Source organism: Gossypium arboreum, chromosome 8, assembly GCF_025698485.1.
Source record: "Gossypium arboreum isolate Shixiya-1 chromosome 8, ASM2569848v2, whole genome shotgun sequence".
Taxonomy (NCBI): domain Eukaryota; kingdom Viridiplantae; phylum Streptophyta; class Magnoliopsida; order Malvales; family Malvaceae; genus Gossypium; species Gossypium arboreum.
In genome coordinates this window covers 15,422,197-15,447,450 of record NC_069077.1, presented here as the reverse complement: position 1 = coordinate 15,447,450, position 25,254 = coordinate 15,422,197, and the positions used below count along the sequence as shown (strand labels likewise).

The 25,254-nt window shown below is 31.0% G+C and overlaps 3 protein-coding genes across 5 annotated transcripts; 2 read left to right on the top strand and 1 right to left on the bottom strand.

The window, feature by feature from the left end:
* Nucleotides 1-2,131: 2,131 nt before the first annotated feature.
* On the top strand, nt 2,132-3,170 carry LOC128296321 (uncharacterized). Of its 2 annotated transcripts, none has more exons than XM_053031479.1 (3): nt 2,132-2,309; nt 2,573-2,801; nt 2,890-3,170. In XM_053031479.1, exons 2-3 carry the CDS (start codon nt 2,583-2,585, stop codon nt 3,055-3,057), a joined length of 387 nt encoding a protein of 128 aa, XP_052887439.1. In that variant the 5' UTR covers nt 2,132-2,309; nt 2,573-2,582; the 3' UTR covers nt 3,058-3,170. The 2 variants fall into 2 exon arrangements, with proteins under 2 accessions (XP_052887439.1, XP_052887438.1); XM_053031478.1 differs by having other exon boundaries at nt 2,543-2,801.
* Nucleotides 3,171-11,030: 7,860 nt separating this feature from the next.
* On the bottom strand, nt 11,031-12,576 carry LOC108469679 (uncharacterized). The gene is made up of 3 exons (XM_017770665.2): nt 12,295-12,576; nt 11,786-12,030; nt 11,031-11,701 (listed from the first exon to the last, which is right to left on the bottom strand). Exons 2-3 carry the CDS (start codon nt 12,026-12,028, stop codon nt 11,159-11,161), a joined length of 786 nt encoding a protein of 261 aa, XP_017626154.1. The 5' UTR covers nt 12,029-12,030; nt 12,295-12,576; the 3' UTR covers nt 11,031-11,158.
* A 6,965-nt stretch (nt 12,577-19,541) lies between these two features.
* On the top strand, nt 19,542-24,400 carry LOC128279425 (uncharacterized). 2 transcript variants are annotated; one of them, XM_053018281.1, is made up of 9 exons: nt 19,542-19,619; nt 19,765-19,863; nt 19,949-20,095; nt 20,163-20,270; nt 22,837-22,917; nt 23,058-23,126; nt 23,298-23,399; nt 23,473-23,532; nt 23,636-24,400. In XM_053018281.1, the coding sequence occupies exons 3-9, from the start codon at nt 19,979-19,981 to the stop codon at nt 24,254-24,256; spliced, it is 1,158 nt and encodes a 385-aa protein (XP_052874241.1). In that variant the 5' UTR covers nt 19,542-19,619; nt 19,765-19,863; nt 19,949-19,978; the 3' UTR covers nt 24,257-24,400. The 2 variants fall into 2 exon arrangements, with proteins under 2 accessions (XP_052874241.1, XP_052874240.1); XM_053018280.1 differs by having other exon boundaries at nt 19,765-20,095.
* The last annotated feature ends 854 nt before the right edge of the window (nt 24,401-25,254 follow it).

Sequence of the window (25,254 nt, the reverse complement as noted above, 5' to 3'; positions counted from 1 at the left end):
ATTCATCAGGGTATATCATTAGGGTAGAGAAGAACAGCAATATATTTTTAAGGAATTCTTTATCGATTTGAACTCTATTATTGAAACCAATCTCTTATGGACCAGTTTAACATTGCTTCTAAGAAATTTTTTGAAGATAAAAAAACATATTATTAAATAAGATGTTTTTGAGCTTTTCAAAAGTGTTTATGAAAAAAAAAAATTTACAAAATCTTTTTAGCCAAAAATGGAAACAAAAATTTTTAGCTTTTGTTCAAAAGTGTTTTTTAATCCAAAACTATACTGCAGTTTAGACCACACTCATGAATTTTTGTGTAATGTGTAATTATATATATGAACTTTAATTTGTTATAATTATATACACGAAACTTTGATTTTGGTTCAAATGTATGCATGCAACTTTAGTTTTGGTTCAATCATAAACATTTAAAAATAAATACTTCAAATTTCTTTATATTGAATAAATACAATTATTTCTGCAATATATAAATATAAAATGATGTTATATCAATAATTGTATTAACACTATGTGAGAATTTGATTAAATCAAAATTTCATGTATAAAATTGCACAAAATCAAAGTTTATGTATACAAATGCATATTAAATGAAAATTCATATATAGTTTTGAAATTTATCCCAAAATTAATTTTAAACAAAACCATGTTTTCATTTCAAAATTTGATTTTATTTTGGAAATCAATTTCTATCTTTTCTAGACTTAAAATACATATTTAAATATTCTAAAGTTAAAATTTCACCAAAATATCAGTCAATTAAATCAAATTTATTTTTAAACCGGTTCTAAAATAAATAAATTTTAATTTAATCTAAATAAGTTTAACTATTTTATTGGGGCTTTTTAAATGAAAAATCAATTAAACTTTAATTATAATTTAAAATTAAATAAAATATTCAATTTATTCTAAATTTAAACATGAAATTTTAATTTAAACCTTAAATTTAAATCAAGATTTAATTAAATTTAAAACCTTTCAAAATTTATTCTCAGCCAATCCAATGACCCTGTCTTTTGAATAAAAAAATCCGGACAAAATTAAGGGTCTACACCCGAATATGCTTTTTGTTCATCTATACATATTTTTTTTGTGTATGTTTATGATTCATTACATAAGATTCTTCAAATGAAAATAACGAAATTTGTTTTGAATGAAGCGTGTCTTGTAATATAAATAAGTCTTACTTAGTATAATTGTACAATTCAAAATATATGTATTGCTTTACTTCATAGTATTACTATGCTTTGACCGTATTAACATGAGTTAAATGTTGGTTATGTTGACATATTAATTGTGATGGTAATATGTTGATTGAAGTAACTAACAAAGAGGAAGACAGGGGAGAAAAGTATTTGTTCATCTATGATAGGCGGAGAATGAAAGTAAAGAGAGGGAGAAAGAGACTCCTAAAGTTGATGTGGAGCGCTTTTAGAGTAAGGTTGTTGTGTTGATTCTTTAGGTTGGCTTAAGCAAAATATAAGGGGTTATCTACGGACCACTCTCTGTAAAAGGTCATCTACAGGTTGCTCCATATCTTACCACATGTCATGCTAAGTTGGAGGTATAACAGAATCGATTTCAAATTATGCTACTAGTTTAGTTGGGGGGTTTATATATATTGAATTGCAGAATTATGAGTTGCCTTTGATATATTTCTGACCCATTGTAATTAAGGTTAGTGATTTTCATTCTAAATAAATTTCACTAAAGTTAATTGTGGTTTTTGTTTTAACCCATTCTTGTTGAGATTATTTGTGATTTAGATCTATGCCATTGGAATTAATTGTGATTGGAAGATCAATAATATAAATAGTTTTGAGGCCACAAATGGTTTTCAGTAGAATGAGAAATTTTTATCAGGTTATTTTATGAAGATATCTTATTCAAGATTTTCAAAATTGGATCGGTGGTCAAAAAATTCAACTAGTCTGATTAAAATGAATGAACAATATAACATGAGTGATTAAATTGTAAAATTTTTATTTTAGACGATTAAAATGAAATTTTTTTATAGTTGAATGACTATTTATGAAATTTCCCCTTAATAAAAAAAAAGTAAAGAGGGGGAATGCATTATCCTTTCTCACTGAAAACGTGCACCATCTTGTACTCCATTGTGGGCTGGAAGTGTTGGCTCGCACGTGTGGATCCTTTAATACCAGCTCGCGTTGTAATCAGAATAGATGAATAGGAAATTTAGCGCGCGAAAAGGAGTGCGGCGATTACTTTCGAAATCATAAGACTTTCACAGCCACTTCCTCCGTCTTTCTCCAAATTGCTATTGCCTCAGGTAATTTCATTCTTAGAAATTTCAACAATCTGTGCTCATTAAATCCTGGAATTTTTCTTTATTTTTCACTTTCCCATCAATCATCGTTGGCTAAGCTATATTTCAGTTTGCTGCTGGTCATGTTGACTTGGGTTCTCAAATTGTTTCTTTCCATCTACAAGATTCAAACTGCTTATTCAAAGTTATAAAATCATGTTATGTTAGTCCTTGGGTCTGATTGCTTTTATTTTCAGTTTGTGTATCTTGTGCTTAATTTTCTGCAGCAATAGATCAATGGAATGTGATACGGCAGCAAAAGTAGTGGAAGCAGAGAATATAACAATGGCAGAAGAAAATGCAAATCATAAAGAAAAGGAAGCAACGCCTAGAAGAATGAGAGAAGAATATAGAAAGCCTAATGTGACAGAACAACACAAAAAGCTCAAAGCAGAATTAGAAGAAGAAAACGCAACGGTGTTTGAAGGGATATCTTCTGCTTCAGAACAAGGAAAGGTGCTAGGTCTCTTCTTCCCTATCTTTTAAATTATCAACACCGGAATAAACTGTTTTATTTGGATAATTTATTCCTCTTAAACTGCAGGTTGTAGAAAATCTTATGGAGCAAGTAAATGCTAATGTTAAGAGTGAAGTAGACAATTCCCACTTTGAAATCTTAGAAAAGGGTTTAGGAAAGGACCTGAAAACGGTTAGGAGATTCAGGGCTAGTTTGGCAATGCTTTTGAAAAGTACTGTGAAAAAGTGCTTTTGAAAAATTTAATTTAAAATTTGAGTATTTAGCATTGTTGTCAAAAAGTGTTTTTGAGAAATAAAATGTTCATTTTAGACATATTATTATCAAGTAACAAATATATATTTAAATAATATTTAAATTAGTTAATATTATTATATTTTAGTAAGAATATAAAAAATTATTATAACTTCTTGTTAATATTTTAATATATAAAATATAAATTTTAAATATTTTAAGTAATAAATATTAATTATTTATAAAATTTAATTAGAATATATAAACTATATTTTAAATATTTAAATATAACTATTAAATATTTGTAATTAGTATTTTAAAAATATTTTTATTTTTAATTAATGATTTTAATACATTTGTAATTAAGTACTAAAAAAAAAGAGAAGTATTATGTTATTGGAGGGTGAAAAAGTAATTAAGCACTAAAAATGCTTTTGGGAGAGAAAAAGTTAAAAATTTTAGTTTCTCCTTTTCAGAAGTGTTTTTGAAAAGTACTTCTAAAAAGCTAAAAATTTCAGCCAAAAGCAATTTGTTCTGCACAACTTTTCTTCCAGAAGTACTTTTGAAAAGTAATGCAGAACTGACCCTCAATATTCCACTACGTCTGGCTCTCATTGCACACTGAATCTATGATATTTATGGTGATATTACAAAGTGATTGTGCAGCTAAACCTAGCTATATTCTGTTCTGTGCTGCAATCAAAGAGATGGATGATCTCAAACTAGACCAGGTCAACGAGACTAAAATATTGTTGTGGCGAGATGCAATTAACAATGCCCACAACCTTCAATTCGGAGTGGATTTCGCCATTAAACACCTGAAACGAATTGCTCGTGCGTATATTGGTTTTAAAGCCATGAAGAGGAAAAGCAATACTAAAGACACGCTCAACAACAAAGATGGATTCATGGAGGATTGTTTCCGTGAAGCTAAATATTTTTTGGGCAAGCCTCTTAGCATCTGTCTGTTCCATTAGTATTATTCTAGCATAAGCCATTAGCCAGGCCGCCTTTCTCTTCAACACTCTTTTTATGTTTTTGCCTTTGTAACATTTTATTGTATTTCTATATTTAATCAAATAGCATTTACGATCTTCAATTTATTCCCAGAATAACTTGTAGTATTTCTTCTTCTTGCCCTAAGCTGCATGTAGATTCAGGCACTACATTTTCTCATAATCTTACGAAGAAAATGCCAGCGTTGTTGCCCAAGGAGAGCATGCAAAAATGGCTGCCCTTACAAAAACATAACACCATGTTTTTAGTATATTGAGTGTTGACTCTTTCTACTTCTCATTGCTATTTAACTTGAAACATACCAAACAAATTATCACAACATATTGACTTCTCATGGAGGAAAAAGGTTGATTTTCATTTAAAATTTAATTTAAAACAAAACCATATTTTCGTTTCAATATTTTGATTTTATTTTGAAATTCAATTTCTATCTTTTCTAAACTTAAAAGATATAAGTCAATATTTCACCATTCAATAAATCAAAATTATTTTAAAATCGGATCTAAAATAAAATAAATTCCAATTTAATCTAAACAAGTTTAGTTATTTTATTAGTATTTAATCTGAACAAATTTAGTTTTTTATTTTTGTAAAATCAATTAAACTTTAACCAAAATCTAAAATAAATAAAAATTTCAATCGATCCTAAATTTAAACATGAAATTCCAATTTAACCTTAAAACTAAATCAAAATTTAATTTAGTCTTAAGATTAAATAAAAATTTAATTAGGTTTGAAAACTATCAAAATCCATTCTCAACTGTTTTAAATCACCCCATAATTGGATCAAAGGATCCGAAGAAGATTAGGTGTCTGTAGACACCCATTTTGTTCGAGCCCAATTGGAGGCCCATTTAAATTTTGTTTTCTCTTGGGCTGTTCGAATCCCACTCGATTTTGGTCAATTTGAAACTTTTGTTTTTGTTTTTCTTTCCTTTCCTTTTTTTGGCCTATTAAGGGCACAAATTATTATTAGGCATAATTGTAAAAAAAAACCCTTAACGTTTGGGGGCTTTTGGTTTTGTGCCCTTAATCTTTTTATTTTTTGCTTAACACCTTCAATGTTACGATTTTTTCATAAATCAGTTCACTTTTAACAGTCAACATGAGTTGACTGTTAATCAAATTGTAGGTCAACATAGTGGCCCATGTGGCATGCCATATAAGCGCACGTCACCATATATGACGTCATCTATTTAACTTTTTCCTTTTTCATTTTGTTTCCATTTTCTTTCTTCTTTCCTCTTTCTCTCTTCCCCTGCAAATCACACCATTGAAGAGCTGAATGCTTGTTGTTAGGACCAGATTTTTTATTCAATGTTTAAGCAAAAGCACAAGTAACAGTCTCATCACTTTCAGGGCCAAATTCATTAGCAATCCCAGCAGCATAAAGAACAATGAAATCAAAACAATCAGTATCGTGTGAGCGATTACCATTGATAGCCATTAACCGTGAATGAACCTCGTTATCAACATGGAGACAAGTATCACATCAGCTTTGCAACATTGGTCTAACACCATGGATTGACCTAATTTAGTGACCCAATCTTTAGTCGTTTGTATCTTGCCACAAAGATCAGGCGTAATCACGAACTGGGTCGGCTCGAAACAAAGGGAAACGACGTCGTTAAGGAGAGAAAACAAATCGAGCTTCGATTAAAAATCATGGAGGCATGAAACAGAAGTGTGCAAATCAGGGAGCTGAAAAAGACTGGTTTTTTTAAGGTGTTCGGCTCATCCAATGCCGAAAACTGATAACAGTGAAACACAACAGTTTTGTTTCTAGATTTCAGCTTTGGGTGTTGAATTTGAAGGGTGAAAATCATGGCAAAAAGTCGAGTTGCGTGGGATTCTTGTTACATAATTGAGATCCATTGGACAAGAAGCAGCTATAGTTAACGAAAGGGTTGATAGAAAAACAAGGGACAAGATTGAAAACTTTAAACTATTGATGATCTTCATTCCTTGGGTTTTTTTTATTACTTTTTTTTGGTGATATTAATATGAGGAAGAAATTTTTCATTTCTTTGAAATTTGCCATTGTAGTGGTGGTGATAAAGAACAAATTTAAAGCTTTAGGTTTTAGAAGAATCCTTCAATGATGTGATTTGTAGGGGAAGAGAGAAAGAGGAAGAAGAAAGAAAATGAAAACAAAATGAAAAAAAAAGTTAAATAGATGAAGTCATATATGACGTCGTGTGCTTATGTGGCATGCCACATGGGCCACTATGTTGACCTATAGTTTAATTAACGGTTAACTCACGTTGACCGTTAAAAGTGGACTGATTTCTAAAAAAATCGTAACGATGAGGGTGTTAATCAAAAAATAAAAAGGTTAAGGGCACAAAACCAAAAGCCCTCAAACGTTGAGGGTTTTTTTTTTTACAATTATGCCTTATTATTATTATCATCACTACTACTATTATTATTAAATGTTATTATTATCATTTTTACAAATAAACAAGATTAAAAATATATATACATGAAATGAAAGGAAAGGAAAAAAAGAAACTTTTCATATTTTTGTTTTTTTTTAAAGGTAAAAAAAAAAAACCCACCACCAACAACAAGCATTCTATTTCTTTTTTTTTCTTGTATCTTTTTTTTTTTTTGCCATAGATATGTCATAAGGGATCAAGTTTTGGGTTCGATGAAGGGACGCCACCGGACCATCGTTTCTCCGCCCCTAGAAGCCCTCAAAAATTCTATTCTTTCCTTCCCATTCTAAAATAAAGATTTCTTTTTTTAAAGCTTGATCTTGAGAAAAGTTTTGATTTTTTTAAAAGAGATAGTTTAGATTTAAAAAATAAAATATATTTTTTAGTCATTTTAAAGGAAAGTTTAAAATTTTAAAATAAAGTTTTGATTTTTTCAACTATTTCAAAATAAAAACTTTGATCTTTAAGAAAAATAGTGTTTTAAAAAAGTTTAGATTTTTAAAATAAAAAAATATTTTTTGTCATTTTAAAGGAAAAGTTTGAATTTTTAAAAATAAATTTTAATGTAATACCCCTACCCGTATTCATTGCCGGAATAGGGTACAAGGTATTACCGGAGTTTACGATTTTTTTTTATATTCAATATAGCCCCTTTATAAATATCTAACCTTCCCTGCAATATTAAATCGAGACCAATCCACATCAACCAAACCAATTCAACATATTTTCAAGATAAATTCATGCATATTTATAAGATAACGTCATCACATACCCAAAACCAGGTTTGTTAACTATACTAATGGCTAACTTTACATTCATTTCACGTTAACATTTACTTTATTAGCTTATACATGCCATTGATTTCCAAAATAAAGTTTCTTTATATACCGAAATCCTGAGGTTGATAGTGTGATGTGTCTCCGACCGAATCCAACCTCCAAGCTCTTAACACTACAAAACAGGGGAAAATGAAACAGGGTAAGCACTTTGTGTTTAGTAAGCTCATGTAACAAGAATTATACTTACCTAATATTTTCAATACAATACAATAAACATTCCTATATCCATTCAATGCATTATTACCCTAACATGCACAAACTCAACATTCAAGTTAGTACAATAATTTCCATGTACCAATAATATATACTATGATTGATGATTGATGATTGATGTGTTCATCCAATACCATGATTTCCATTTCCTTGTTATTTTTCCATATTTATCCCGTTGAATTTATCGAAATTTCGATGGATTTTTAGAGGTACACTTTTAGTGTACAATTCTGGGTCCGTCAATTCATATTCTTGTGCGCACATTTCCATTTCAGAGAGCACACTCCCGCGAACCTCATCCTTACAAAGGACTACTAGTCCGAGCTAAATCCTATAATATAAACTCATAGAGTATTGTCGGGATTACTACCAAAGCTAAATCCTCGCAACGATAATTACTCTAATGAGCTTGGATCTGAATTACCAGTCCAAAGCTAAATTCAGACCCTAATTCGGATTACCCGTCCGGCTAAATCCATTTTCCACATATTCCTCGGAGGGCTATATCAGATAGGATCACCCGTCCGGCTAGATCCTTTTACCGTCAATTCCTTCTCGAGATCCATCGAATTTTCCTTTCATTCAATCGGATTTCTTCCCTTTATCAAATATATCAATGTTTCATAAATTTCCATATAATGAACATTCAAATCATATTCATATAAAAACATGCATTTCAAGCATTTAAGAATATAATTCAAGTTACACGAACTTACCTTGATACTTGTTCGTGTACAAAAATCTACTAATCCTGAACTTTTTCCTTTCCTCGATCTAGCTTCGTATTTGAATCTTCTGGATCTAAATAAATAAATTTAATTATCAATTTAATACATTTCATGTTCATATGCAACAATTTCTATAATTTCATTATTATTATTTATAGTTTATTTAAAGCTGTCTATTTGAGTCATAGTCACTAAATTATTTATAACTCAAGATACGGAACTCCAAATTAATATCCGTTAATTTTCCCTGAAACTAGACTCATATATCTTCTTACCATAAAATTTTCAGAATTTTTGGTTTAGCCAATAAGTACAATTTATTCTTTAAAGTTACTCCTGTTCTGTTGTCTGATAGTTCTGACCCTTCATCACTAAAAATTAATTATCTATTCATAAAGAATTCGGATAATGTTCCTGTTTATTTATCTTGAAAATAGACTCATTCATAATTATAGGAATATAAATTTAAGCCCATAATTATTTTTATTCAAATTTTTTATGATTTTTCAAATTCAGAACAGGGGAACTCGAATTCATTCTGACCTTGTCTCACAAAATTCATTATATCTCATGATTTACAGATCCATTGCTTACACCGTTTTTTCTATGAGAAATTAGACTCAATAAGATTTAATTTCATATTTTTTTCATCTTCTAATTCGATTCCTAAAATTTATGGTGATTTTTCAAATTTAGTCTACTGCTGCTGTCCAATATTGTTTTAATGCAAGCTGTTTATTTTTACCAATAGTTCTAAATTCATCTATTTGTACATTGTGTAAATTATGCGTTCATTTATTCGTCACCATCTTAAAATCATTTTATACCACATTGGCTTCTAATTGCTATGTTGTTCTTTTTACGTCTTGCATTGGTCATTGATATTGGTCATTTTATATCATGCTATGTACATTATTGTGGCATATTATTGTATGTATTGTTTTGCTTGTGTGATTGTTATATTATCATTTTCGTCATTGTATTATTATGTCAATAATTCTCCATGCATTATTATAATCGGGTTACATTTTTAGGTTAGCTGTATTTAATTATTAATTTGTTAATTGATTGTATCTCGTATGCGCCTATTACCCTATATCATCATTTTCCACTTCGTTTATGAAATGTGGTTTTACAAAATCTAAATTTTATGATTAATTTCGTCTTATTTCAAATCGAATTAATGTGTTTTAAGCTAGTTTCACAATTATTAAAAATTCTTTAAAACGAAGACGAGACTCGATTAAATTAATATGTAAATATTCTTTAGGACTTTATTGAAGATTAAAACTAAAGATTGTTAGGGATGAATTGTAAATCATGAGTAGGTCTTTCTAAGTATTTTTTTTAGAAATTTTTAAGAAACTAATAAATGTTATTTAAGATATATTATTTTAGGATTTTGACTAATTTAAACCTTAGATCAAGAATTTTAAAGTAAGATAAATCACAAACACGGCATGAGATGCTTTCGTAAGATCTTGATAAGTTCAACGTTATTAATTAAATCTTTTAAAATAATAATAATAAATCGAATAAGTTCTAGATGGATTTTAATATTTCTCTTAATTCATTGGTAATTTCTAGGTTTTTTTTAGAATTCTAAGATAGAATTAATTTTAGGAATTGAAGGTATTTTACTAGAATTATTTAGATATCCTTTAGGGTCTCATTAAAATAAAATTTCTAATTTAAGTTTCAAATTAGATAAGTTTGGTGAACACATCTTAATCGAGTTACAAGTAAACCGAAGACATTTTCTTTAGAGTTTTTATTTAAGATTTCCATAAGATTTTAGCCTAGATTAAGACATTAATATGCTTAAATAAATAAATAAAAACCTAGCTCCTAAGACCCCGTGGGACTATCCCCGGATAGGCGTTGTGGAGGTGCTATAACCTTCCCAACACATAACCATACTCCCAAACCCGAAATTTGGTAATGAGATCGAATCTAGACTTTTAGAATTTTTTGTAGTATTAATTCTAGACTTTTAAACGATAGGTGACTAACCAACCTAGCCCTAATTGGTAGTGACGACTTTACGTTAATTTAGGTCCTCCGCGTCTAGCTTTGCTTACTAGGTCCCGTACCCTTATGTAGGCAACGTATGATAGTGTCTATACCTGAATTTGTTTTTCCTTCATCTATACATATTTTGTTTGCATATATTTATATATATTGGGTCACAGAATCATAGTTGTTTTTAATATTTTTTTATTCATTGTAATTAAGGTTAATTGTAGTTTTCGTTCTAAATAATTGTAACTAAAGTTAATTGTGTTCTAAGCCATCGTTGCAGAGATTATTTATGATATAGACCTATGCCACTGAAATTAAGTGTGACTGAAAGATCAATAAAATCAATAATTTTGAAAAAATTTACTTAATTTTGTTATTTGAAATATCTGTTTAGTGGAATATCAAATTATCCAATTTTGTGTGTGAATAATTATTGTGTGGTTTACTTTTATCCTAAATTTCGATACATTATCTTTGTTTGTGCTGTAATATAAATTTTATAGAGATATAAGATTAGTGAAGTTTGGTAATTTGGTTTAAGACGACATGCCTTGCATTGTCGTGGGATTTGTCCCAAAGGGGCAGCAAGCCAACAACGGCAACATCTAAGGGTTTACTTTTTGATAAAAAAAAAAAAATGGTGGTGAGATTATGAGAAAATGCAGTGCCTGAATCTACATGCAGCTTGGGGTAAGAAAAAGAAATACTACAACTACAAGTTGTTTAGGAATAAGTTTAAGATCATAACTGCTATTTCATTAAACATAGAAATTAGACATTAAAATGTAACAAAGACAAAGACGAAAGGCAGAAACATAAAGGCGGCATGGCTTTAGGTAGAAAATTACTAGCGGAGCAGACCGGTGCTAAGAGGCTTGCCGCTAAAATATTCAGCTTCACGTAGACAATCTTCGGGGACCTCCAGATTCCCATCTACATTCTTGAGCTTGAGCATCTCTTCACCGCTTTTCCCTTCCATTACTTTGAAACCAAAATATGCACGCGCAATTTTAAAGAGGTGTTTAATGGCGAAATCCACATTGAATTGAAGGTTGAGGGCATTGTTAATTGCATCTCGCCACAACAATAATTTAGTCTTGTTGACCTGGTCTAGTTTGAGATCATCCATCTCTTTGATTGCAGCACAGAAGAGAAGATAGGTAGGCATAGCTGCACAGTCACTTTGTGAACTGTGTGAAGTAATATCACCAAACCCATCTTTGATTCTCTTTGCAATATGTTCCAGGCGTAGCGGAACACTAAATCTCCCAACCGTTGTCAAATCCTTCCCTAAATCCTCTTCTAAGATTTGGAAGTCTGAATAATCTACTTCACTCTTCACTTTGGCTTTAAGTTGCTCCATAAAACTTTCTACGCACTCATCATCAACCTGCAGTTTAAATCAGTGAGATGCACATCAATTCTAAAGTCTAAACCCACCAAGAAGAAGCATGAAAAGAGATTTGAACAACACCTTTCCATGTTTTGAAGCAGAAGATATATTTGCGTCTCCTTCTTCCAGTATTATTGTATTCTTTGTGTTCGATTCGGCCGCCTTCATCTGTTTTTTGGGCTGTTCTGTCACTGTAAGATTTTCATATTCTTCTCTCATTCTTCTTCTCTGTTCTGCTTCCAACTTTGCTTTCTTTTCTTTATGATTTGGATTTTCTTCCGTCATTCTTCTATTATCTGCCGCAGCACAGCCAGATCTCACCATATCTATGATTGCCAAAAAGAAATCATAACACAAATTTAAAAACAAAAACAGCCAGATTGACCACCATTTTACCAGCCCATCTTCAGTCACCAGTTTGAATCTTTGTAGACTCACTCACAGAAACAGACTCAATTAATCAAAATTTAAACAAAAAAGCAACTAACCAAGCCATGATTGATTCATAACAAACTAAAAAAAAAAAAAATCAATCAGTGAAGCAGAAATCATAAATAATGAATTAGCTAATTTTGTAAGAATAGAATTACCTAGTACTGCAAAATAAGCAAGGCCAAGATGAATTTGGAGAAAAAAACTTGGGACTAGTGCAGAATATATAAGATTCCCACACTTGTTTATATAATGGTGGATCTAAGACTTAAGTCTTAACTGTAGGAGTAATTATGTTCCAAACCCTTTAGAAAGAAAATCGCGCGCCAACAAAGATTGAAACGCGAGAGGTATTAAAGGGCGAGCGTGCGCTGTAAACATTTGTCCCACCAAAGATTTTATTATTGCTTTATAAAACTCTCGCGCTGCATGTTGATTGGTAGGCAGTAGGCGAAAAGTTTAATGGCTCCTTTTAACCTTCTCACTTTCAATTATTTGTTCCCTGTAAGATTTAGATGCTCAAACTCACTTTATCCTCCACTATTAAATTTTTAGTATAATTATAAATTTAACCCTTATACTTAATATTTTTATCATTTTGATCTTTTTTTGGCATTTAAATTTAATCAAATTATATTTTAGAGAAAAGTTGAATGGACACGATACTTATGTGGTAATTTACATGTGATATATTTTTTAAATAAAATTTTAATAATTTTATGTAATTTTTAAACTTTGATGAACTATTAAATTTTAACTACAAACAGACAAAAATATGATCCATCTTTTTATGACTTCAGCTATAAAAAACTTCAACATGGGTAGGTATGATGTATTTTTTTTCACGGCTCATCATTAAGTGGTTAAAGTGATATTAAAGGAAAGAAATATACAAGTAATAAACTTTTTTTTTCTTGAATTCAATGATAATAATACATTAAATACAAATTTGGTGAATGCATAGTGTAACTAAAACAGTGTCTGCATGCTTTATATGACTATGAAATACTGCGTTTTGGCACAAGTAGGTGACACCAACATTGTCATAATAAATTGTAGGAGGTCTGGGTATAGGAATGTGTAGCTTAAGAAGAAGGTTTGTTTTACCCATATAGTTCCTGTAAGTACGTTGGCAACTGCTTGATACTTGACTTAGGTCAGATTGGACAATGGTGGGTTTCTTCTTTGAGGACCAACTTATTGGATTCAAACCAAAGTAAACAACGTAGCCAGTAATGGAGACACGATTGTTAGAATTAAGTGACCCAAATTCTTATTTAAATAAAATACGATGAAAAATAAAATAAAAGTAAAATCCATATAGAACTAGACTTCTTTTTATTTTATTTTAGAATAAGGTTTTTAAACCTTATTAAACTCCATCTATTTTATACTGATTAGGATAAGGTGTTTCAATCCTATTAGAATATGGCTTTACAAGCCTATAAATAGACATAGTCTATTCCTCTTGTATTGATTCAAATTTTCGACATAGTGAATTTTCTTCTCCTCTGCCCGTAGTTTTTTTCCCGAAAGGGTTTCCACCTAAAATTTGTGTGTTCTTTTTCTTTATTTTATTATTTATTTTTATTTTATTTTTCACATATTGGTATCAGAGCTTCCGGGTTATTCATCTCGATCACGGTAATGGCGTCTTTGAAGTATGAAATTCTGCTGTTGGATTGCAACACCAAATTTGCGTTGTGGCAAATTAAGATGCAAGCAGTTCTTGCACAGATGGATCTGGAGGATGCCCTGCTAGGGATAGATAAGATGCCTTCGACATTAACAGATGAAGAAAAGAAGCTAAGGATCGAAAGGCATTAACACAATTACATCTGCATTTGTCCAACCAAATTTTGCAGGATGTGATGAAAGAGAAGACTGCCGCTGCATTATGGAAGAGGCTAGAACAAATATGTATGTCGAAAACTCTAACAAGCAAGTTGCATATGAAACAACGTCTTTATGCTCATCGTTTGGAGGAAGGTGCGTCTATACACGAACACTTAACAATGTTTAAAGAAATTCTCTCAAACTTGGAGGCCATGGAGGTTCAGTATGATAAGGAAGATTTAGGGTTGATTCTACTTTGTTCATTGCCCCCGTCTTATTCAACCTTTAGAGACACAATTTTATATAGCCGCGAGTCTCTCACAGTTGATGAGGTTTATGATTCTTTAACCTTGTACGATAAGATAAAGTATCTTGTGGTTAAACCCGACTCTCATGGAGTGGGTCTCATTGTTCGTAGGAGACAAGATCGGAATACTGATGATGATCGTGGTAGGACACAGGAACGGAATCCTCGTGGTAAATCTAAGGGTAGATTGAAGTCTTCAAACAGAGGTAAAACTTGTAACTTCTGTAAGAAGAAAGGGCACATTAAATTTGAGTGCTATAAGCTACAAAATAAGATTAAAAGGGAGGCTGCGAATCAAAAGGGAAAACAACCAGAAAATTTCGGTGAAGTTGATGTTGTAGAAGACTACAGCGATGGTGAACTTCTAGTCGCTTCTGTCAATGATTCTAAAGTAAGCGATGAGTGGATACTTGATTCAGGCTACACTTTCTACATGAGTCCCAATCGGGATTGGTTTACAACTTACGAAACAGTGTCTGAAGGTGTTGTTTTGATGTGAAATAATGATTCGTGTAAAATCGCAGGTGTTGGAACAATTAAAGTTAAGATGTTTGATGGAGTTGTCAGAACACTTAGTGACGTACGACATGTTCCAAAATTGAAAAGAAATTTAATTTCGTTGAGTACTCTTGATTCAAAAGAGTACAGATACACAGCTAAAAGTAGGGTTTTAAAGATTTCCAAAGGGTCCCTTGTTGTGATGAAAGGGCAGAGAGAGATTGCCAAGTTATATGTTTTGCAGGGTTCTACTGTTACTGGTGATGCAGCTGTCGTTTCCTCTTCCTTGTCAGATGAAGATATTACTAAACTTTGGCATATGCGCCTAGGGCATATGAGTGAGAATGGCATGGCAGAATTGAGCAAAAGAGGACTTATTGATGGGCAAGGAATTTGCAAACTGAATTTCTGTGAGCATTGTATTTTTGGGAAGCAAAAGAGAGTTTGATTCACTAGAGGAATCCATAACACGAAGGGAACGTTGGAGTATATTCAATCTGATCTGTGGGGGCCATCCAGAGTGCCTTCAAAAGGTGGAGCTAATTATATGCTAACCTTTATTGATGATTTTTCTAGAAAAGTTTAGGCGTTCTTCCTGAAGCAGAAAAACGATGTGTTTTCAGCATTTAAGTCTTGGAAAATTATGATTGAAAAACAGACGGGAAAACAGATAAAATACCTCCGCACAGATAATGGCTTAGAGTTCAGTTCTGATGAGTTTAATAGATTGTGCAAGTCAGAAGGAATAATGAGACACTTGACAGTTCGTCATACTCCACAGCAAAACGGCGTTACAGAACGAATGAACAGAACGATCATGGAGAAGGTTCGATGTATGTTGTCAAATGCCAACTTACCGAAGTCATTTTGGGTAGAAGCAGCCTCTACTGCATGTTTTTTGATCAACCGATCTCCATCCATTGCCATTGAGAAAAAGACTCCACAAGAGGTATGGTCTAGTAATCCTGCTAATTATTCTGATTTAAAGATTTTTGAGTGTCTTGCGTATGCTCATGTTAATAATGGAAAATTGGAACTGAGATCCATTAAATGCATTTTTCTTGGTTATAAAGCTAGTGTAAAAGGGTATAAGTTATGGTGTCCTGAAAATAGAAAAGTTGTGATTAGCAGAGAGTTGTTTTTGATGAAACTGCTATGCTACCTAACTTATCTCTTAAAGACTCTTCCAATAAAGAAAATCAAAAACAGGTGGAGCATCAGATTAATACAGAGTCAACTCCTCAAGCCAGAACAAAAATTGAAAATAGAGTTGCTTTTTCACCACAATACTCTATCGCTAAAAACAGAACTAGAAGAGAAATTAAACCTCCAAAGAAGTATGCCGAGGCTGATCTAGTTGCTTATGCTTTAAATGTGACTGAAGATATAGATACGAATCAAAAGCCATCTAATTATTCTGAGGCGGTTAGCTGTGAAGACTCAGAAAAGTGGATATTTGCTATGCAAGAAGAGATGGAATCACTCCACAAAAACAGAACATGGGACCTTGTGAAACTTCCTAAAGGTAAAAAGATTGTTCGTTGTAAATGGGTGTTTAAAAAGAAAGAAGGGACTCCAAGAGGTGAAGAACCCAAACATAAAGCAACGCTTATTGCAAAGGGTTACAGTTAAATTCCAGAAGTGGACTTCACAGATGTGTTCTCTCCAGTTGTTAAACATAGTTCGATTCGAGCTTTGCTTGGTATTGTGGCCATGCATGATTTGGAGCTTGAGCAGTTAGATGTAAAAACTGCATTTTTGCATGGAGAACTTGAGGAGGATATTTACATGGAACAACCAGAGGGTTTTATAGTCTCAGAAAAAGATGACTATGTTTGCTTGCTGAAAAAGTCTCTTTACGGTTTGAAACAGTCACCAAGACAGTGGTACAAGAGGTTTGATTCCTTTATGACTTCTCATGATTTTAAAAGAAGTAGTTTTGACTGTTGTGTTTACTTTAAAAAAACAGTGATGGTTCTTTTGTGTATCTACTTCTTTATGTTGATGACATGTTGATAGCAGCAAAAGATAAAGGAGTTATAAGAAAGGTCAAAACCCAACTAAGTAAAGAATTTGAGATGAAAGATTTAGGACCAGCAAAGAAAATACTTGGAATGGAGATTCTCAGAGATAAAAAAACAAGTAAATTATACCTAAGTCAGAAGGGGTACATTGAGAAAGTTCTTTGCAGGTTCAATATGCAGAGTGCTAAGCCTGTTAGTACTCCTTTAGCAGCCCATTTCAGACTTTCATCGGTTTTGTCTCCACAATTAGATGATGAGATTGAGTACATGTCACATGTTCCATACTCTAGTGCAATGGGATCTCTCATGTATGCTATGGTTTGTTCACGTCCAGATTTATCATATGCAGTCAGTGCAGTTAGCATATACATGGCGAATCCCGGTAAAGAACACTGAAAAGCAGTTCAGTGGATTCTAAGATACTTACGAGGTACTACTGATGTTTGCTTATAGTTTGGAAGAACTAGAGATGGAGTCATTGGGTATGTTGATGCTGATTTTGCTAGAGACCTTGATAAAAGAAGATCTCTCACAGGTTATGTCTTTACAATCGGAGGTTGTGCAATCAGTTGGAAAGCCACTTTGCAATCTGCAGTCGCTTTGTCTACCACTGAAGCTGAGTATATGACGATTACTGAGGGTTGTAAAGAAGTTATTTGGTTGAAGGGACTCTTTAGTGAACTCAATGAAGACCTTCAAATCAGTACAGTATTTTGTGACAGTCAAAGTGCCATCTTTCTTACAAAAGATCAAATGTTTCATGAAAGAACAAAACACATTGATGTTCGGTATCATTTTGTTCGTGATATTATATCTCGTGGTGATATTGTTGTGAGCAACATTAGTACTCATGAAAATCCTGCAGATATGATGACTAAGTCACTTCCTATAACCAAGTTTTAGCATTGCTTAGACTTGGTTGGTGTTCATTGTTGAAGTTAAGCCCTTAAGGGGTTTTATGGAAGAGGTGGAGAACTTGTTTATTGAAAGTTCGCGATGAAGAACTTGTTCATTGAGAATTTGTGTCAAGGTGGAGATTGTTAGAATTAAGTGACCCAAATTCTTATTTAAATAAAATACGATGGAAAATAAAATAAAAGTAAAATCCATATAGAACTAGACTTCTTTTTATTTTATTTTAGAATAAGGTTTTAAACCTTATTAAACTCCATCTATTTTATATTGATTAGGATAAAGTGTTTCAATCCTACTAGAATATGGCTTTACAAGCATATATATATACATAGTCTATTCCTCTTGTATTGATTCAAATTTTCAACATAGTGAATTTTCTTCTCCTCTGCCTGTAGTTTTTTCCCGAAAGGGTTTCCACGTAAAATTTGTGTGTTCTTTTTCTTTATTTTATTATTTATTTTTATTTTATTTTTCACAACGATCATTTAGATTGTCGACCTAGTTGGCGTCTCTATGTGTTTAAAGATTGGTTTCTTTGTTCTTAGTTATACGCAAACCATATTGTGTTGTGTTTTTCAGATAACGTAAAACCCTCTTAATAGTTTTCTAATGTATTTGGGATGAGGAGTGCATAAACTATGAGAGCTTATTCACAAAAAAGGAGACGTTAGGTTGCAAAAAGACAAATATTGCAATTTGCCAATTACCTTTCAATAGTGAGTAACATCTGTAAGCGATGCTCCATCATTTGTTTGAAATGCTTATGATACTCTTATAAGCGTTTGAACTCCTTCGCTTACATTCATACCCTGTTAACCAAAAATGTAATTTGATTGTAATAAAATGAGACCACCTGAATTCTTTAATACCTTTGAGGAAATAGTGCAACTGATCGACATCTTTAATGGAAAATTGTTTAGAAATTGAGGAAATGACCTATGAGAGCTTTACATCAACTATGTCATACCATGATATAAATTGTTGTATTGGTAGAATGATATATGAAGAGCGATGTGTTAGATTTAGATTTTAAAAAACCCAAGAGAAGCAAATAGTAATATATTAGGTATATGAATGACCTAACAATTTTGAATAATTTTTTAAGTTAATAGCTTAACTATCAATAACTATTGGACTGCAATGTGCAGAACAAAGAAACCTTAATATTTCACGACTCTAAATCTCCTTAATCATCAATAGCTGTCATTATGGAAAGTGGCCCCTACAAATTTTGGACTCTATTACAAAGTCAAAATTGCCAACTCTAAAAAAAAAAAAAAAAAAAAAACAACCCGTGATGCACCTACAAAACTTGTGTCAAATGTAAACAGTTTATAAGTGTAATTTCCCTTGAAAAGCTAAGCCAATATTGTGAGAAGTGAGGGAGTATTTTTAATGACTAATGATTGAATTCATCAAACAACTATTTTTTAGAATCACCTAGTTCAAGTTAAACCGGTTAAATCAATTTTGACATCACTGATTTTAACTCGCTAGTTTAAATATATTCTTGATTTTTTTTAATTAATTACTTTAATTGTCAAGATGGATAATTTGGACACAAACAGTTGGAATTCTGAATATAGCATCAATATTGAACTTAAAACTCATACAAGATATGATCTCTAAATCGGTAACTTGTTAATATTAATGTCTTTTATTACATTTAAATTAGAACAAAGAAAATTTATTTAAAAATTAAATTATGTATTTGTGTAAAATAAATTTATTTTTAGAGATAATATTATGTGGTTCATAAAATTATAAATTATTTTTGGCGGTATTATGGAACCATTTATGTTGGGTTGATTTATTGGGATTAATTCTCGCGCTTCACGGTGGTTGTAGGTAGGCAGGCAGTAAGCAGGAAGAATTATTTTGAGTCGCGCGGTTCCCATCAAAGGTCCTCAAGCTTTAAGCTTTTAATCTTTTCCTTCTCTCGCCCAAGAATAAATAAATAAATATATTGCTACAGTATAGTCGTTTTAGATGTTATGTGTAGCAGTGTTCTCTATATATAGATATTTACATTTTGTGATTTATAGCAGCTAAAGCTAAAGGCTAAAGGGTAGTCCTAAAGCTTCTTGGTCTATCCTTGTATGTTCCTTATTCAGCTATAGGCTAAACCCTCCTCTTGATTATTTAAGGTGGATTTCTGCTTCTTCCCTAGTTATGATGACATAAAATTCCCAAACAAACTTGAAGGTGATTTACATATCCTCACTTTTGCAGCATCTACTTAGACTGCATTCCATCCAAAGCATGTCTGGAGAATCTTCTGAGCAGCCGAAGAAAAGAGGTCGACCAAGTCATTCTCCAACCGACAACCGAAAGACGAACAAGAGAATCACTGATAAAAAAGCTCGACAAGAAATCAGGGTTAGAGCCTTTTGCTTTCAGGTTTCAGCTTTGAATAAACGTATGACTAAAAAATCTTTACTCTCAGGACATTGTAGTGGAACTTACAAAAGCGGGCCCGACTCTTAAGCAGCTCTTGGAAGCCTTTAGAAGCATCAATGGAGACGACTTGCTGCAGACAGTTAGTTATATACTGGTAAGTCATGATGCCTCTATTTACGTTGCCTTATAGGTTTCTATATTTTACTGAATTTGCAGCTTGGTAATATATTAATACATGATAATAAATCTAAGGCTTTAACTAGTAATCAAGTTGGGTTAAAGCTTCTGTAACTGATAATACACAATCATTTTGTTTTGAAAAATAAAAATTATGCTTATATTTCTTATTTACTATGCTAGTATTTAAATTAAAATTATTTATATGTATATAAATTTTAAAAAAGTACTTACTAATTTACGTAATAGTTTGCTCTTTTTTTTTTTTGAAAGAAGTTACGTACATAGTACATAGTACGTAGTTGAAAGAGAATAGTGAAGTTGGTTTGTATAAGAACCCGTGAGTGTAATTAATGAATAATTATTCATAATTAATTAAAATAAAAGTATAAAATAGTAAAAAAACAGTGTTTATTTATATAATTTATTTAAATATTTTTATTAAAAAGTAAAATCTATTTTATTTTCTTAAAAATAAAATTATAAACTTTTTTATATTCTTTCCTAATTAAACAGGTATCACCAAGTCCAAATAACAGAAATTTTATAATAATATAGATAAAGATACAAAGCACAAAAAGATTACTTCAGATCCTAACTGCCATGTTGGGAAATGATTGAAGTTGTTGAATAGGAAGATTGTCATCACTAAAGCCTTGATAAATTTACAAGAGATATTGCCCAAAAAAAAAAAAGAAATTGGTAGAGATTACTATTTAATATTTTAATTGGAAGTTTTAAATTCACAAATAAAATTAAATAATAATATATATTTATTTAATAATTTTAATTATTAAGCTTGCATTTTTCTAACTTTACTTATAACATTAAAAATGTCTATCATAGAGATCCATTTGAAGAAAAAAGAAATTTATTTAGCTGTCTAAAAAGTATAAGATTAATTCATTTATTCACAAAGTAAGATTAAACGTTGAACAAATTATGTAGGTAAGGTTTCGTACTAAAAATTAGATTATATTTTATACTCTTTACTTCAAAAATGGACAAAATAATCTTTATCGTTCTTTTTGGTAAAAGTTTTATAAACTGGCCATTATATGTTAGCATAATATACACGTAGCATATTATATATTACTGTTTAATTATTTTATCATCACGTCAATTTTAACAGTATAAATAGATAAAAACTTTAACTATCAATATGTTCTCTAAACTAATATCCAAAGATTAATTTATCAATGTTTTGAATGAGGATTTGATTTGCAGTAGACAGATGTGGATGAATTTTTTTTGAATTTATGTATAAAAGATAATGTGTTTTTGTTTTTTTTTTTTGTTGAAAACATGTGCCTTTATTTTTTAACTGGTCAACTTCCATCAAAGTTTATTGTTTAAGAAAGTAAAAGAAAGACTTACTTGGAGTTGACTTTTGACTTTGTGAAGGTAACATATTATTTTGTGAAATATATAAATGTCCTTTTCTACCTAACCATAATTCAATTTATAAGTTTTCAAATGGTTAGAATCAACATTTTAAATATATAATTTATTAAGGGTTTAATTCATGATTTGTATCTTAAAATATATTTGTTTCCCCATTTTCATATTTAAATTATTTTTTATTTCAATTTGTTACTTAAAGTATACATTTGTTATATTTTTCAGTTCATTTATTCACACACATTAAAAGGAATTTTTATAACCAATCAAAAAGCATCAAATGGCTTCTTTATATAAAAATAAATATTTTATTTTATTAAATGTATATACATATTAAAAATAAAAAATAGAAATAAATATATAAAATTATAAAATATATATAATCTACAAATAAATCATAAAAATAAAATATATAAAAATACTATAATTGAAAAGAAATTAATTGAAATAAATAATATTATTACAAAAATGTAATAAAAATTGTAAAAATGTTTTAAAAAGGTTTGTAAATAATTTTTTAAAGTCTAAAATATAAAATTTTAAAAGGTATTTAAATTTCAAGTTTTTTGCAATTACTTGAAATTTAAATATTTTTAAAATTTTATATATTTTATTTTAATTTTAAAATTTATATAAATAAATTATTTTTAAAATTTTTCTTAAACTTTTTATATTTTTTATCAATATAATATATTTCTATTTTTATTTAAATTTAGTGTTTTATTTTAAATAAACCTATTTGCCACGTGACATTTTTTTTATTGGTCAAAACATATGTCACCGTGAAGTTTTGTCATTAGCCAAAGTTGCCTAATAATATTTATTTTTAAAAAAATTTTGCATAGACCAAAAATAAAGAAAATTGATACTTTACTTTAGGAGCTTAATTGCCTAAATAATTTTAAGAAATTGAAATAACTAAAATTATTTTAGTCCAATTTTCTAGTTATTATTATTATTATTATTATTATTTGAAGGGTACTTTTGGTTTTGGCATTTAAACTATTTTAGACGCAACCTAATGAAAATTTACAAATATTATTAAATGGAATAGCAACAAAAATAAATTAATTATTTCAATGTGTATGTGATTATAAAATATTGAAAAATCTTTCCTCATTTTGTTCCTCATATACATAAAGGATGCAATAGAGAGAAGGAAAGGAGTGCAGTGGCAGCAGGATGAAGAGGGAAATAGCATGCCGTGCATTCAGGAGATTAAGGTACGTATACTACAATTTCCACATTTATAATAACTTTTATTGTACTGTAATGAAAAGATAGTTAAATAACATAATAGAATCCAAGACTATGGCATTAATATTTCTTCTCTCTCTGATTTCTCTCTGATTTATAAGTGAAGGACGCAATAAGCGAGGCAGTAAGCAAGGAAGTATCGCCTCTTCGAAATGACCTGCAGAGCGTTATGCAGGTACACGTACTTTATATTCAAATTTATATACCCACATTTATAAGTATAAAAAAGGAAGAAATGTGAGAAAAATATGTAAGTATAAAAAAAAAATTTCATATAATTTTGTCTGGATTTTTATATTTCCTTCCCTATCCCAATCCTGATCTGTTTTCTATTCTATAAACGAAGCCCTCGTTTGGAGGACCTCAGAATGGATTTTTGATGACTTCCCAAACACCGGGTTCCCAATGGCATCAGAATACGGTGCAGTCAGCTGCTCCTCCTGAACAGGTAACCAAACGTTTTCACCATTATCATTTGTTAAAGCATTTTTCCAAACTTCATTTGTTTATTTCTTTTGCAGCAAAATGATCAGTTCAATTACCTAATCAACTCTTTGGATCACTCTATACTTGTCGAGGGGGTATGAAACCCTTTTCCTTTAGCCTGCAATATTCACTGATTATTATTTAAATAGAATCCTAATTTGAACTCACCATCATGTTCTGTGTCCATTGGGGCCGCAGTTTTGGGGAGAACTGGGGACTAACAGTACTATGTGTCCAACTAGTACTTGTGATGAGAATGGAGAAAAGTTTGATGATGAGCAAGTGAAAGAATTTCTCGACGGATTTGAGGGTAATACCAAAAGACAAGTAGAATATTCAAACTTCAAAGGGTTGCAAGAAGAATATTTGAACAATTTAGTGGTGCACAAGTGCTTTCCTTCTTTTCTGGATCCTATAATTCAGAAAATAAAGAATGCACATGGGGATATTACAGAAAAGAGCAAACTCAGCAGCTGTGCAGCTGGTCCTACGCTTGTCATATTCTATACCACGATAAAGGAGATGAATGAGGTGATAAAGGTAGAGGATGTTACCCTAGATAAGTTGGAAGTTTGGAGAGATGCAATCTGTGATGCTCGGCAGATCAATATGGAGGTTGAATTTGCAATGCAGCACTTGATGAAGATTGCTTATGCTTATTTTGCTTCAAAGACAGTTGATCCAAAAATTTATGATGAAAAAAAGCGATTAGAGGAGGAGTTGCGGCGGATATCTACGAAGATTGAACTGCATGAAAAGTGTCAATCTGAAGCCAAAATTTTCATTGACAAGCCTCTTAACACGGGTCTTTTCCTATAGTCTTTACTTGCTATTTATGCAATAATCTTAGCATTAGGCATTGTGTAATACCTCTACCCGTATTTATTGCCGGAATAGGGTACGAGGCATTACCGGAGTTTACGAATTAATTTTTTTTTATATTCGATATAGCCCCTTTATAAATATCTAACCTTCCCTACAATATTAAATCGAGACCAATCCACATCAACCAAATCAATTTAACATATTTTCAAGATAAATTCATGCATATTTATAAGATAACGTCATCACATATCTAAAACCAGGTTTGTTAACCATACTAATGGCTAACTTTACATTCATTTCACGTTAACATTTACTTTATTAGCTTATACATGCCATTGATTTCCAAAATAAAGTTTCTTTATATACCGAAATCCTGAGGTTGACAGTGTGATGTATCTCCAACCAAATCCGACCTCCGAGCTCTTAACACTACAAAACAGGGAAAAAGGAAACGGGGTAAGCACTTTGTGCTTAGTAAGCTCATGTAACGAGAATTATACTTACCTAATATTTTCAATACAATATAATAAACATTCATAAATCCATTCAATGCATTATTACCCTAACATGCACAAACTCAACATTCAAGTTAGTACAATAATTTCCATGTATCAATAATATATACCATGATTGATGAACTCATCAATACCATGATTTCCATTTTCTTGTTATTTTTCCATATTTATCCTCGTTGAATTTCTTGGAATTTTCGATGGATTTTCAAAGGTACACTTTTAGTGTACATTTCCGGGTCCGTCAATTCATATTCATGTGCGCACATTTCCATTTCAGAGAGCACACTCATGAACCTCAACTTTGCGGCGGGATTACCGGTCGAGCTAAATCCTCGCAATATAAACTCATAGAGTATTGTCGGGATTACCAGTCCAGGCTAAATCCTCACAACGACAATTACTCTAATGAGCTTGGATCCGAATTACCAGTCCGAGCTAAATTGAGACCTAATTCGGATTACCGTCCGGCTAAATCCA